The 16,944-nt window shown below is 30.7% G+C and overlaps 1 protein-coding gene and 1 long non-coding RNA gene across 3 annotated transcripts; one reads left to right on the top strand and one right to left on the bottom strand.

The window, feature by feature from the left end:
* Window positions 1–10,486: 10,486 nt before the first annotated feature.
* LOC127144008 (uncharacterized) lies at window positions 10,487–14,714 on the top strand. 2 transcript variants are annotated; one of them, XR_007815503.1, is made up of 3 exons: window positions 10,487–11,514; window positions 12,053–12,198; window positions 12,814–14,714. It is a non-coding gene; the product is annotated as an uncharacterized LOC127144008 (long non-coding RNA). The 2 variants fall into 2 exon arrangements; XR_007815502.1 differs by having other exon boundaries at window positions 11,902–12,198.
* Window positions 14,715–14,716: 2 nt separating this feature from the next.
* On the bottom strand, window positions 14,717–15,949 carry LOC103498438 (uncharacterized). The gene has a single exon (XM_008461043.3). It carries the CDS (start codon window positions 15,702–15,704, stop codon window positions 14,988–14,990), a length of 717 nt encoding a protein of 238 aa, XP_008459265.1. The 5' UTR covers window positions 15,705–15,949; the 3' UTR covers window positions 14,717–14,987.
* Window positions 15,950–16,944: the final 995 nt, after the last annotated feature.

The following is a 16,944-nucleotide window of genomic DNA, read 5'->3' as shown; positions in this document are numbered from 1 at the left end:
CCATAATAATTATATATATATATATATATATATATATATACATATATTTCCATATATACATATAATTATCAAATATTCAATCAAATTTCTACTATATAATTTAATTAAGAGATCTTTCAAAAATATAACAAAGCGACAAAATATTTATACTGTATAAAACAATTCTAGAAACAGAAAAAACCCACAAGCCCGCAAGCCCGCAATGGAAAATACCAAAAATGCCCCGTCAACAATGCGTGTATATATTTGGTAACGCGTGTAATATATTTGGTACATGATCGTTTAGATTTGGCTATTGTTTGGTACACGATCGTTTATATATTGTTTTCCAATTCTATCGTTTTATTTGGTTATATGATCGTTTAATTAATTGGGTTACACGATCATTTAGATTTGGTTATACGATCGTTTAGATTTGGCTACACGATCGTTTAGATTTGGCAACCCCAAATCTAAAAGAATTTTTTTTTTCAGAATTTGGTATACGATCGTTTAGATTTAGCTACCCTAATCCAAATAGCGAATCAATTTTTTTTAAGATTCTTTATACATGATCTGTTAGATTTGGTTATCTTAATCTAAATAACGTAAAAAAAGAAAAGAAAAATGATGCATGCAGCGAACGAAAAAAAAAAGGAAAAAGAAGAAAAAAGAAAAAAGACATGCACACAATGAAAAGAAAAGAGAGAGAGAAAGACGATAGAAAGAAATTAGATTTAGTTACCCAAATCTAAACGACGTAAAAAAAGAAGAGAAAAAGAAGAAAGATGGAAAGAAATCACAGCTAAAAAAAAGAGTTAAGGAGAAAGACGATAAAAAAATCGCAGAGCGAAGAAGAAAAATGGAAGGGCAAACCTGGAATATTTAAAAAATGACTAACTTTATGGGCTTTGTTATACAGGCAGTAAATATTTTAGTAGTTTGTTATATTTATAAAAGTTTTCCTTTAATTAAATAACATAAATAATTGTTTAATTTAATTAAATTTTAACAACACAAAAAATCCACAACTTTACTTAAACATCTTAACATACCATTTAATTAAATCTCAATAAACACCACAAGCCAAAACCTCTAGTTAATTAAATATTCATTCAACAAATATTTAATTAATTTCAATACTCACAAAATCAAGTAATTCTCATTAAATGAATTCAAAATAATACCCAATAAATTAAATCTGATTAAACAAAACTAAGATAATTAACTCCAAAATTATATTAATTTTGGGGGCGTTACAGACAAACACTTAACAGGACTAGTAAGGGTCCTCTACTGAGTATATGTTTATACTCACTCTTTCTATGTTTAATTTTTCAGTCAAAGGTAGAGATAGAGGAAAGCTAGCAAATGACAAGAAGGGTCTGTGACGTGCCATAGAAAAATTTTATGCTGCTTCTGTCTTCCATGTTTTCAATATTTGATTCTAATATTTTTATTTGAAATTATTGAACTCATGAATTATTTCTATGTTATTTTTATTTAAACGTTTGATATGGCTCAAACTAGGATTAAATTTTCTAGTATTTGTTTCTATTTTTCCAAATTATGAGTCATAAACGAGTATTTGAAATCCTTATTGAAGAACTTGGTTTCCTCTTTTTCATTTATTTTAATAGAATGACCTAATCTTAGTATAAGGAGTTGAGTTGTTACAATGATTGCAGAGGAAGTGTCAATCTTCCAAACGATTCATCAATCTGTACAATGAATTGGCACGTGCTTGTTTAGGGTCGCTGAACTACTTAAAATGCCTACAGAAGTCCCTCCTGAACTCTTTCCACAAGATGTACATTTGATGCTCAATAAATCGAGTAAGTACTTGATTTGTGAAATAGAGCACGAATCATTGCTTACGAAGGAAAGAAAATATGGATTAAATTTATGTTATGTAGGTTTAATATATATATAAAGTAATTTATAAATTACTTACCTATAAACTATCCTTGACAACCTCAATGTACTCTAGAGGAAAATCTTTCCACTTAAGACAGTGGATTGTAAATGTATCTTGCGTTAATACACCAATGGTATTGCTGAACCGAACATCATGTAACGAGATTATTGGCTTCTCCGCTCCTAGGGCGTTGGAGATTGGGATCTTCCCATTTTTCTGTACATATATCTCGAACTCCAAGTTTCCAGAGTATTGACATCTCGAACTTTCGAACTCCAAGTTTCCAGAGTACTGACATCTCCAACTCTCGAACTCCAAGTTTCCAGAGTACTAACATCTCCAAGGAATGCATTGGGAATCATGCTTTATCGTGTGAAATCGTACCTTACTGACAATACCACATGCCACATACTATACGACGTACTCATATTCCCATATGGATTAAATCTATTTGAAGCTAATCCCAAACCAACATTCCGTGAATTTGAAGCGAAATCAGAAAATTCACAATCAAGATGCTTATATCCCTATGCATTAGTTGGATGTCTTAACACTTCCTTTGTTTTGACTCGTCTATCCTTATGCCATCTAATATTGTCAGACGAGCCTTCTTACAATACAAATAATTGCTTTAATCTCGGTATTAACAGAAAGTGGCACAATACCTTATGTAAAAAAAAATTTCCCTTTGATAGCACTAACATTATACCGAGATTCACTACAAGTTGGACAATGTTGCAAATTGCCAAATTCCTTCTAGTACAATACGCAGTTGTACTTACGTGCATGAATAGTCGTACTTACGCGCATGAATAGTCGTACTTACGCGCATGAATAGTCTCGTATCCTAAGTCTAAGTCATGGAGTTTTCATTTAGCTTCATAGAATGAACTAGGGATAGTAGTACCTATTGGAAATACTGCTTTTAACTGTTCTAATAACATGTCGAAGGACTTGTTACTCCAACCATTAAGAACCTTGATACGGATCAACTTAACCAAAAAGTTGAGGAAGGAAAATTCAGAACAACCATGGTATATCTCATTACGTGTTTCATTCAATAACTCCTGAAATATGCTTATTGTCTCTTGTTCTACAGCAATATTAAACGGCATTTCCTTCTCCAAATCTTACTCCGTTTCTTCTTCATGTTCAATCATAGTTTGTAAATCATTAAGCATACCCGATATTTCATTTTCTTCATGAAAATGGTTATTGCTAGTTCCTTTGTCAAAAGGATTACTGCTAGTTTCTTCATCAAATCTTTCTATACCTTTATGCAAGTTCACTAACTCTTCATGATACACTGAGTCTGTATAGGAAGGGAATATTCCAATTGTTAATAAAATAGATATCACTCGACACCCTCTAATGAGTCCCAAATTGAGTTCGTACATCTCTTGCATGGACACCTTGTCCGTTTGTAATCATCGATGTGATACTTTGCAACCTCTAAAAATTGGGACATGCCCTCTCTATACTCAACCGAGAACTTATCCCTAAGTTTCATCCAACCCTTGTCCATCGTTAAAAACCTAAAACATAAATAGATTTGATTAGTCTTTAATTCCTCCTCTCAAATGCTCAAACTTACTTCAAGCTATAACTCATAAGTACCAAATCTCCCAACTTTCACTAAAGCAAAGTTTAAACTAAAGAGGCTACCATATAACTGCAGGATAGCTAGAACAAACTAACCATAAATTACTTCAATCTTTATAAGCTACCTAACACTTCTAACAAACTTTACAATCCATTATAGCCGCCCCCCTCCCCCCATTTTAACTAATTCAACAAACAAAACATAATAACAAATTAAAAACTAAAGTCCACAAATTGTAGGATAGCCAGAACAAATCAATCAAAATGCTTTAACTAACACTTCTAACAAACCATTTTCTCAATCCAGTATAGGCCCTAATCCATTATAGCCCCCGGTCCTCCAACAATTTCAACAATTTTATGCCAACGCTGGAATATGCGTATAGAGAACCCCGATTTCTTATAGTGATCGATGAATTTCAAGAATTAAATGATCTCTAATAATTTTGTTATATCTACAAATTCTTTTGTATTGTACTATATAGATACAAATACTTTGATCTCATGGTTCTATTTTTAAAAATTTCTAATTTATCACATATTTATTAGAAATAAAATTGAAAGTTCGTAGATTTATTAGACACAAACTTAAAAGTTTAAGGAGATATGTTTGAAAGTTCAATATTAATTGCATAAGTTCCTATTGCTATGTTGGATCGAAGTCGTTCAACTTGTAAAGACTATTATTATAAATAACAAAGTCAAGTAATTGATATATGACGTGAACATTTATAATTTGATAGACTCTAAATCAAATCTAAAAATTCATATAACTTTAAACTTTGATATGACCAAAATTAATCAAATGAGACATTAAGGTAATGAAGAGAAACAAAATGTCACCTCTTGACCATGTCATATCAATTATTATAATAATTAAAAGTGATTTGTGACATGAAGAAAATAATTTTCATGTGTGTCTTGTGCATTATTAAAGGGTAGAAGTGATGGCATATTGTATGTATAGTTCTTAAAATATAAATATTATATAATATGTGTGTGTGTATTTTTATGGTTACAAAATATTTTGATTTCATTGATGAACCATCTAAAGACAATCCACATGATTGGTTTCCTTTTCTTCTTTGTTCCTTTCAAAAAGCACTTTAAAAAGTTTTAGTTCTACTACTTTTTGTTAGCGTAGCCTCTTTTTTCTTAAAAAAGTTGATCACTGTTTTTTCCCCTTTTAACTATTTTTGTAATTTTATGATAATTTTATTTGGTTAAGTTCGATTTTTAATTTTATGATAATTTAATTTGCATATTATGTTTCCTGAAAATTATGGTTATTATTTAATCCATTTCACTTAAAATTACAAAATTTAAAATTTACTAAAGGTACATATAACTAAAAATTGAACAAATCTTGCTAAAATGGTATTTTAACTATTTTATTTAATAATGTTGGTTATATTCTTCATTAACCTATTTAAATTATTTTAGGTCAAACAATTTCAAAAATAAACAAATAAACAATTGTTTTTTTTTTCTCTCTCTTTTCAAGATTAAACTATGATCTATCTTCTAACTTTTTTCCTTGTTTTGGTGTATCCTACTAAGTTTAAATTCACCCATAACATTCAGAATTGCTTCTCTCTTTTTATGATCAAATTCATTAAAGAAAAAGAAACATCATTGCAATTATTTGTAGCAAATGAGAGTAGATGGCTTTATTTTGACCAAACACACTAACATGGAATTTTCTTTAGAATGAAGAGATTGGAATTTATGCTTTGTCCTTTTATAACTATTAATTTTTATGTTGTTTCCAAAAAAAAAAATATATTAATTTTTTATGTAGCTTTGTAATTTCTATTAGGCATTCCACTGTATTAATAAAATTTCACAAAGTATACCATAAGTTACAAATTTTCAATTATATATAAATACATAAAGTTAGGGTGAATTAAATGAACAAAGTAGATGAACTTTAGCTTTGCACTAAACATAATATTAATCAAATTAATTACATCTTTTTGGTATAACTTAAAATTTTACCTATTAACCACATTCATAACAATGCAATGGTAATATAAACTTAGAGGTCATGGATTCAATCTATGGTGGCTATCTACTTAAAAATTAATTTTCTACGAGTTTTGTTGACATCCAAATATTATAGGGTCAAATGAGTTGTCTTGTGAGATTAGTCAAGGTACGCGTAAGCTGACCTGAATATTCTCGTATATGAAAAAGAAAACTTAGAGTGACGAAGTTAATTAATTCATCAACTCAAGGTTTTAAATGATTTTTTATATATATAAATAAGAAGTGTGACTTTGTTTATATAAATAATTCCATCAGTAGTTTCAATACCAAATTTAAAACTTCATGTGTTTCTTTTTCTTGGTAAGGGAATGGAAGCCACATTTGATTCTATGATTTGGAGAGACACTCTCTATATTGTTGTAGAAATGACAAATAAACAGAAACATATATATATAATGTAAAGCAATATAAAAAAAGAACCAACATAGAGATTTTTGCGGTTCATTGCTCTATAGTGTGTTAACTAGCTACGTTAATTCAATGACATAGAAAGAGCGGTTTTTTATTTAAGAATAATTCAGAAGATGGACAATATGCCTCTAAGAATATTAAAGATCAAAATACATTTCATTGGACCCATAAAGTCAAAATTATAAGTAAATGTAAATAAGTTAAATGCATAAAATCAAGATGAGCACATTCAAGATCATATCGTAGATATATTCAAAACGCCATGCATATTTAGTAGTTTAAATTGTCAAATCACGGTTTGAAGATATTCTATATATATATATATATAGTTAAAATAAAGATGAAGAAGAAGGAACGTCCAAACCATCGTAAATTGATCCAACGATTAATATCTTCGATAAAAATAAAAGAACATAACACGTTTGTCGTATTCATCCCTATTATCTCCTAATTAAAATCATCCTACAACATACATATAGGACAAAAATTCCAACTTTATTTGAATGAGATAGTGGGAATGTGCCAAAGTCTAATTTTAATGAAAAGACAAGACAACCTTGCATAATATGGAAAAATGAAAATGGTACGTTGAACACAAATTGAAAAACTTTCAATCTTTGAAATTTAATTAATTTAATAAATAGAGAAATTGTGTATGTTGTTGCTTATTAAAATGCCTTGTCTTTCTCAAAGACAGCACAATTCTGCCTTTTTGTCTACGAAAAATATGTTGTAATTAATACCAGTGTATCGTAAAAAATATAGGCCTAGATAGGATATATTCATCCAATATTGTATGCCACCCTAAACTTAATGAAAAGTTGACAAGTCTTCACTTTTTTATACGTATTAAAAGAATAGGGATATAAGATTTAGGTTTAGGATTTATTATTTTCATCCTTTTATCGTTATCCTTATATATTATCGATGTATATTATATTCTTTGATTTAACCATAACTTAAAATGAAGATTAGTTGGTGCTATTGAATTTTTCAAAAACACATAAGAAATGTACAGGTAAGTAATGAGTATAAGTTGTAAGTACCATAAAAAAAGTCTACAAATTTGGTTTCAAATCATCCCTACCTTGAAGCACACTTTAAGTCTGGTATATTAACTTTACTTGAGTGATTGATATAATGCCTTGAGTGAGTGCTTTTTCCCCTTAACGAGTGTACGTGGAGACAATTCAATATGGTTGTAATAATTTTTAATTTCTTATGGTTTGAAATTTTTCACGTAAATTCTTGTGTTTCTGATTTTGTTGTTTTTTCAATTAGTTTATTTATATGCATAGTAGAAGTGAAAAAAAGTCTTTTTAACAAAAATAATTGAATTTGTTAATTTATGATGTAGCACCACCGGTGGATTTAGTATAGTCCCATGAGGCTCGAGTCCCTCTTCAACTATATGGTTTTTATATTATATATATATATATATATATATATATATATATATATATATATATATATATATATATATATATATATAACTATTTTATTTTTAATACTTGTAAGTAGTTTAGTAGTTATTCTGTTTGTCAATCCCTTCCAACTTAGGTTCGAGTTATATTTTTTAGATTCGTCATTGTGTAACAACCAAGTCTGGGGTACTTAAATATAAGAAGATCACATTTGATCGAAAGAAATCATAAGAGGATATGAAAATATAGTTAAGAAAGACTTGAGAAATTTATAGTTACTACTAATTCAAACAATATTTATTTTCCTTTACGTGGCGCAAATCATAAGATATCCAAAATTAAATAGGCTTAGCTTTGGAACAATTTAGTCTTGGGTGATCTCTTGAAAAATTTCTTCAAACGAATGTGGTTGAAGACAAAATGTGCTAAAAGAACTCATGTCAAATTATAGTGATAGTCTTAGAAGTAGTTCAAGACAAACAATAATGCTGATATTATCATATATCGTAAGAAAAATGCAGAAACCATCTGGTACCAAATCCAAATTATTCTAAATCGTGCTTTGAATCATCGATTAAGAGGGTTACCTTTTACGATTCACTTTTGTACACTTGTATACAATTCAAGTTTGGATGGATTCTATACTTCAAAAAGGAAGAAAAAAAAAAGACATTCTATCTAATTTTAACTTTTAAACTTTCATATCTCTAAGCTTTTTTTTATTTTGTTATACTCCAATGTAAATCTATAATTTAACCTTAAATAATCAGGTATTGTGTTTTTGCTGAACATCCCTATATATAAATGAAAAACAAAACAGTAGTTTATAAAATTGATAACCAAGAAAACCTCTATTAATTAAAATTAGAGATGTTATTCATTTATATTATAAACATAGATTAAATTATTAAAGCATAGAGTTGATCTCAATTGGGTGAAAGGATGAAGTTGTGAGACTTGCCAAGACATAAACATTATTGGATGCCCCCAAACTTGGTAGTTGGATGGTTGTTTTAACTTAAAACATAGATCAACTCTTAAAGTGTGTGTTTTGGAGGATTAAGTTCAACATTATCTCAACTTTAAAAATATGAAATAATAATTTGAATCCTAAGAAATGTGTCTTGATATAATATCCACATGTGTAGGTGAGGGATAATTGTGAGGGATGGTATTAATGAAAGTATGTCAATGTTTGCACTTAGAAGTGATCAGAGCTGTAATTGTATGTACTTGTAAAGAACTCAAACGAGAAAATGGTATGATAATACGGTATGATGACAATGTTGTGGTTGTTATTGATCAATAAGAAAATCCAAATGGAACTCAAATTTTTGGTGTGATTGCCCGAGAGGTCAACTAAATAAGTAAATCTATCGCACTTTATTGTATTTGTAATTTTTTAAAAATATTGCTATAAACTTAGATTATTCTTTCTAAAACTACTCTCCATTATAAGGAAGTATTTGGACCCTCAACCTTTTTTTTTATAATATTCGGACACAACTTCAAATTATTTGAACTCATATTTAGTTTTAGTAAAAGTATTTCAAAACCCTAACTGTCTATAATTCTTTAGTTGTCATCTCTCTTCATTTGTAACATAGACCATAATAGTACCATATATTCTTCCTAACACACTTCATCTTTTGAATTCGAACTATATAACTGTTGGTAATTCCAACTATTACAACTCACAATTAATTCTACTATATTACTATTTCAAATTTCACTTCAATTATCATGTTTATTAAATATTAACTCGAACTAATGATGTGTTTGGTTAACTTTTCAAGTGTTTAATTTTAAAAATAAATTATTTTAGAAAAATTTGAAGTATTTAATGACCACTCAAAATAGTATTTGAAACACTTTCAAAATCTATTTAAAACAATCTTTTAATCAAAGAGTTTAAACAAAAATACATTTAAAAGAAAGAAAAAACATTATTTTCCTCCAATCAATTCAAAGATGCCTATAAACTAGTTCAGAACTAAACACATAATATTATAACCAAACTAAAATAGCTCGTATCCTAAACACAAACTATTATAACCACGTTGGAGTATAATAACAAACTCATCGACCCTAAATGTTTTCTAATTAAGATATAAAAATAATATAAGATGAGATCTAAATTTGATCTAATAAAATAATAATTTTTACGTAAATCATAGAGTTTCTTAGTACTACTTTCTCTTGTAGTTGGAATGAAAGGACAACAATCATGAGATATCACATCAAAATGTCTATGATTAGTTATATGATTATTTTACTAGACTTAGGATAGCATGTTTGCTTAGTTCTATGATGTTCTATATTATTACTGTTATATATAACCTACTTTCAACACTAAATTCTTTACTTCAATTTTAAACCAACCATTGTTAAGAAACCTTCATAAATGGCTTTCCAAAAATACCTTGGGTCTAAATTTTAGTTTTTCTTTTGTCACTTTTTATTGGATATTTTTTTTCTTTTTATTGAGCTATATCTTAAGTATCATTTTTTTTATGATTTAATATTTCGACTTGATTTTTTTTTTTAAATTCTACCTAAAGATGGAAAATTTAGTAAGAAATCAAGAGAAAATAGATTTACTCTTGAAAAATACAATGTGTAACTATATACATATATATATATATATATATATATATATATATATATATATATATAAAGTAGAGTAAAAATGAAAATTTGATAAATAAGAAAACTATATACATAAGAGAGAATTGAAATACTAAATTAAAAAAATTTCTCGAAATGAGCTTTAATTTATTTATAATGGACATTTTTCATCCATGATCATTAAATTATTTTATTAAAATTGACAACAATTTACCAAATTATTCATAAGACTTTAAGGGTATATTTCAAAAACCAATAGCATTTAAATTTACATTATTAAATTTTTAATGGTAAGAATTGTGTTCTAAAAGACATACAAATGTTAAAATTAGATCCTTGAACTTAAAATAATAGTAGAAATTAGATATCTGAATTATAAAATTAAAAACTTGAATTTATACCATCGTTACTATTTCTAATACTATTTCTAAAATTATATAAATTTTACAATCCAGTTTTAATATGATAGTTCTATTGTAGGTTTGGGTCTCTCAATTTGGAAAATAATATATATAAAAAAGGAAAAATATGAAAGAATAATAACCAAAAGAATAATTAAGAAAAAAGATTAGAGTGTGCATTGGCTTCAAGCTTTGTGCTCTGTTTCTCTTTACAAACTTTACACAAAGAAATTCATCTCTCAACTACTCAGCTTTCGCCATGGACGCATTCTTCAGATGCAATGCCATCACTCTCCGCCCACACCTTCCGCTTCTTCTCCCAAATGGCTTTAAACCAACTTCGCCGGAATCTCAGTACGACGTCCCAGCCGCTCCGATTCGGTACCCAACGGCGGTCGGCGCCGCTTTCAAAGACGGATGCGCTTTCTTGGAGCTTGCAAGGGCCACATTTGCTTTGGCGGCCAAACTACATAAATCCGTTAAAGAGATCGGAAGATGGGCTTTCTTGAGCGGGATTAGGAAATAAATCTCCCCCAATTCGAGCTCTCTGTCGCTGGATATTTGAGGGACGATTGAATCGATTTTCATAGATTCTGAACTACAGAGGAAACAGTTGGGATTTTGATTGAGAATGTGGCTGGCCTTTACTGGGTGCCTCAATTCTTGTAGCCTACCATCTGTATGAATAATTTTCGCAGTGAAAGGCCAGTTGGTGAGGCTAGCATTTGAGTGCTGAGATGAGGCACAGACCCCCATGGTTTTTTGCTTGTAAGAGGGAAAATGGTGAAGTCGGTCGAGTGGAGGAGAAGATGGGTATGTAGTGAATCGTTTTATATATTTATATACAAAGGAAACTGAGAGAAGATTAGCAGGGCATGTGAATGATGGGGCCATGATAAGACCGTATAAAAACGGCGGAAATGCACTGAATATTAGGGTATGATCCTTTTCCATATTGAAGTTTCCTTGGTGCTACAACTAGATACCAAAACTGTGCAGAAGCGGGGCCATACTGACCATTTATCTACAGGGGAGAAAGACCCCATTATCGACCAACCGACTGTTCAACGTGTCTCTCACTCTTTGACAATGACAACAATTGGTAACTTTTCTATCCCAACTTCAGCATCAAAAAATGCAGTGAAAACACTTGTTTGATCAACATTAATGTGAACCTTTTGAAGCTAAAGTGAAGCTTGCCTTAGATCAGCGGTAATTAGTATAGTCTCTTCCTTAGAGATCGGAGGTTCAATCTCCATCCCGTAGTTCATTTACCTGTACTCAAAATATTAACCTTTTGAATCTCAATATACAATTCTTTTACATAATCATAATGTGCTAATGGTTCAATCAGGGCAGAGATGAGAACTCTCCTTTTGGCTCCTTTTTCTACATTTCATGGCCTCTAGTTAGAAAATTTCTTATGTAATCGTAGTGTTAACTTGATTAATTTGGATTTGGAAGCCTTATTGTTTTAGATGTCGGGCAGGCGAGAGGTCACTACCTGGCCGTGAGGATGAGTTTTCTTTGATCCGATAATGAAATTGTCTCCTATCCAGAAGTAAAAAAAGGACATTAATTGTGCGGATCAATCTTGATGCCACAGATGGGTGACTGTCCTGTGTCATGTTTGAATATAGGATTAAGAAGTTGGGAGAATGGAGACTGAAAATAGTACCAACCAAATTACTTCTTGGACTGAAACAGAGAAGGAGAAGGACCTTGTCCCGTGTCATAACTGTTCCTTGCAGTACTGAATTATACCATCCAGATTCTGTCTCATGAGGTATTGCTATCATCTCTCTTCAGTATTCACAGAGAATCATTAATACATGCATATAATGGAAAGTAATCATTGTAGAATGTTTGGAGATGCAAAGTAGCATTTTTTTTTTTCAGTTTTTAATAACTGAAATGTAAAAGCACTATTTTATGTGTGATATCATAAATGTTTTCAACAGTCTTTTTGAAATAATATATATATATGGAAACGACTTCTTTTTGTTAACCTTATTAAAAAATAATATTTAGAAATTAATATTTCTTTAACCATATATTTTCTGTTTCTTGTTTTGTTAAAGTTAAAGAATTGCGAGGTAGGGGATCGAACTATTTGTTATAATACCTGACACATCTTTTTCTAAATTAGTTATGAATTTCATTAGAAAGATATCACGTGTAAATCATGTATCCTAAATTAATTTCTGCAAGGCTTTTAGCTCTAAATTACTGCTTTCAGAACTGAGCATTAGGCGAGTAAATAATCTCACTAATTTTCCATTACATTTATGTCCTATTTCTTGACTTTTTCCTTCTTCCATGGATTGTTGGGGGGGCGGCTTCAAGTGTGATATAATTGATACCATTCTGTGACAATATAAATAATTGGTGCTATTGACAGGAAAAGGGAAAGTCCACTTTCTGAAAAGGGAAATTTTGCTGAAATTGCGATGTGGGCTCATAATTGAAGATGCAAATTAACTATATAGTAAAAATGGATCGATGGGATCGAAATTTCTTAGTTTCACGGTATGTATTGATCAGGTAGAGCAGATTTGGAGACCCTTTTATGAGGCTCTGGACCAAAAAAGCGTGTCTCATTCATCATCTTTAAGGGAAAATCTTAAAGCTATACAGTGTAGGCAAGTAAAAGAAGACCCAAACACATTCAGTTAACAGGTAGACTTTTGGCCCAACTCTTTCTTTCTTATTCATTATTCCCTTTTCATACGTTCCTTTCACACTTAGCAAAACCTTTTTTATTTTTTATTGACACTATTTGTCGTTTCTTTGTTGAATGCATCTCTGTTGTGGAATATTGCCTTTTCTCTGTCACTCACTCACTCACTCACTCTCTCTCTTTTCTTATTTTTCCAACCCAAGCCATAAAGCACGTCTTTCTTTCTTATAAGCCAACCAATTAAGGCCCCAAATTGAAAGTAAAAATGTCTAGCTTTTCCTTGGGAACTTGAGGATGGCCCAAAATTAAAATTGTTCCGACCATGGATATTTTGATATTGGACAGTTTCAATATAGGACTTTCCTATCAATGCACCCTTCTAAATTTTTTGGAAAAGTATCGTAATTAAATGGAGCGGAGGGAAGATTTGAACCTAAGACCTATCGTCTATGGGTACATACAGGTGTCAGTTGAGCTAAACTCATGATTAGACCACCCTTCTAAATTTGTATAAATTTGAATACGAATTTTTTTTTGAAAGATAGGTCTTAATGGTTGAAGCGTTAATATAATTAAATTTATCCTAACCCTCATATTATGCTTTTGGATTAATTGTGATTTAACATGATATAAGAGTAGGATAGGAAGTCCTCTAATCAAAGTTTCAAGCCCTCATTCTACCCCTCTTTAATATTGATTTCCACTTGTAAAGTATTTTACAGAGAGGGGAGTGTTAAAGTGTTTATATAATTAAATTTATCTTAACCCATCGCCCATCGGTATCTTAAAGGTTAATTGATGATTTAACATTGATAAAATGAATTGTGAAGGGATATTTGTGAGTGTATGCATATATATGTTGATATGTACATTATGATCACTCTTTTTTGTATTTATATGTTTGCCAATTTTGGAAATATTTTCAAGCATGAAATACTTTTATATTTGAGAGAAAAGGGGAAAGGTAATCACATATATCAGCCGTAGTAGGCATAATCAAACTGCTGTAGTTTATGAAGACACACTTCGTCGATATTTAGATATGTCTGCTTCGTGAGCTTGTAGCAATTGTTGTTTTTGTATTGTTTCCAACTAAACTAACAAATGGTTTATACTGACTTTACTTTAAACATTCTTTTATTTAAGTTTGTGTGTTCAAATTCAAATGACCCCAAATGAATTTTGAATATCCTACCACACAATTTATATTTGAGATGAACTCTCTAACTCAAGATTGGCCTACATGATTGGATGAACCCCTCTTCGATATTATTATTTATTCTTAACCTAAATTTGTGTTTAGCATTATCTTTATTGTAAATTATGTTCAGTTGTTTCTTTTAATTTTGTCTTTATGCATAAATAATTTGTGCTTAGTTTCAATATCTTCGCTGTTTAGCTATTGTAAATGTGTCGTGTTATCTATACGTAGACAAGCTTTTCTTAATACATGAGAGCTTCAGGACTAAAGATGGAGAATCTGCTGGCTCTGGGGCGTTATTTTCCCCTTGTTTCTTCATCTTCGTTTTAGGTAGGCTGCCTTTTTAGATTATATTCTGTGAACTCGTAGGAATTTCAGTTGAAAGAAAATTACTGAGTTTTTCTTTTGGTCAGAGAAATGATATACTACTAGAGAAATAATTAACATGTTAGGCTTTTGGAATTTTGGCTACAACTAAATGATATCATGAGATTCATGAAGGTCCGATATCCTACAAGTAAGTTCATACTAAACAAACCTGATCCCAGTCCTAATCCTAATTCTAATTTGACATTACCGACAATTATGTTGTTTGCCAAAGTGTGCTTAGCTCAATCGTAATTGACATGAGGTTTTACTTTAGAGATGGGAGGTTTGATCCTCCAACCTCCAAAATTACTATACTAAAAAAAAATTATGCTGCTGATATGAGGACCCCGATGACCCCGGCAATCAGAGCCGTAGGATCTCCTAGCACTGCAGATATAACACTTTGGACGGCCATACCAGCCATCTCACAACACCTCTTCATCTTACCCTTGTCCTTGTTGTGATAAGTCTGAAGAGTATTCTTAAGACTAGGAATTCTTGTCTCCAATTTGATAGATTTTCCTCTTCCAAAATGCAATTCATGCCAACTCTCCTCAAGCATTTCTTTCACACAAGCTACATGTAGATTGTACTTCTTACAAGAAGACCTGTAACTCCAGCTTCTTCCTTTCCGCCCACACTTATGACAAGATGAACTCACTTTCTTGTAAAGGTAAAGCTTGATTTCACCATCATTGAGCGCCATCGGGAGCTTGGCACAACATGGGTGAAGATCAAAACCACAAGCTTTGCAGTGGTAAAGAAAACCATTAACATCCTTCTCACAGGCGTTGCAATATCGAGGAGTGTTGCCGGGCTGGCGAGACATGAACTGGAAGGAGCACCTGGTGTAGAAAGGGTGCGAGATAGAAGAGGAAGGGATGGCACAATGCATGTGGAGGTCAAAGTCGCAAATTGTGCATTTGTAACGACAGCCTATACCAACCTCCTTACAGCCATCACATTTAAATGGAGACTCTGAATACTCAAATTTGAGCTTGTGTTGTGGGTGACTAAAGTGAGAGATCTCATTATACTTCATCTTCAAATTTTGGCCTGTGCTAAAGTAAAACAATAAAGATCATATATATACTCAAGGAAAAGCTTCAAGGTAACTGTCTTTGACTCCTTTACATACATATTTCAGTCAAACCAACTAATTTAGACCTTCCTTAAAACTATGAGGGTAGGTAGAGAGAGAAAGAAGAATGGCTTATGGGATTAAAAAAGAGTGGTTTAGAGTATTATTGGGGTTGTATTTGGCTTGAAAATAAAGCAAAAAGTGGGGGAATTGTATGCTTTCAGAAGATGGTAAATTATAAGGCATTGGAAGGGAATTAATCCCAAATGTGAAGAAGGCACAATCATTGATACCCACAAAGCATATTTTGATCGTACCCACCAAAGGAATATGTACTAATTTTTTCCAACTAAAATTTATAGATTTTGATGTATCTATTCTTTTTTGTGATGCAATCAAGATTAATAACCGATTTTTGTTTATATATATATATATATATATATGAAGATTGCTGACTTTAGAGTGTTGATTATAGATATGGCTTTGTTAAATTGTAAGATAAGGCACGAATCTGATGGGAATATTAGGCAATTTCCAAGAGTTGAATTATGCAAAGTCATAGTTTATATACCTTAATATTAAACGACTGTTTTGGATTTTGGTTGAATACTTTGTTTATTAGTTTGTTGGTTTATTTCGCGCGGCTTTTGATGTGTTTTGGCTTTTAACTTCATTTGTTTCACTTCTAGTCAATTACTATTAATATTATGAACTACGTCGAAAAAACTGATGGGAAAGGGGACTATATATAAATGAACTTCACAGTCCTCGCATCTTTTATGTTCCCTTAAAGATACCAACATATATCTAAGCCAACTTGACCAACTCATGGCTTTATATATTTCTTTTAATATAATTTTTTGGGTTAAGGATTGAACTCACAATCTTTCAATACTATTAAGTCAATCTCCATTTTTCATAATTTTGATATTTATATTATAACTATTACTGGTCACGTTGATTATTTTCGGTTACTCACAACAAAACTTGAAACAAATGAAAAAAAAAAAATCAATCATCCTTATTTGACAAACAAGTCATCTTCAACTCAAATTGAAATCAATTTTGGTCGATTTGAGGAGTTCTCTCTCCTTTCAATATTTTGGTTTTCACTAGTTTCGACAATAATATAAAATCAATATAACATCATATGACAGTATATCTTATATTACGTCGTATGTCTATGTAACCTAGATTGAAA

Source organism: Cucumis melo, chromosome 11, assembly GCF_025177605.1.
Source record: "Cucumis melo cultivar AY chromosome 11, USDA_Cmelo_AY_1.0, whole genome shotgun sequence".
Lineage (NCBI taxonomy): Eukaryota > Viridiplantae > Streptophyta > Magnoliopsida > Cucurbitales > Cucurbitaceae > Cucumis > Cucumis melo.
Note: the sequence above shows the minus strand (reverse complement) of the source record. Positions and strands in the feature narration are given on the sequence as shown.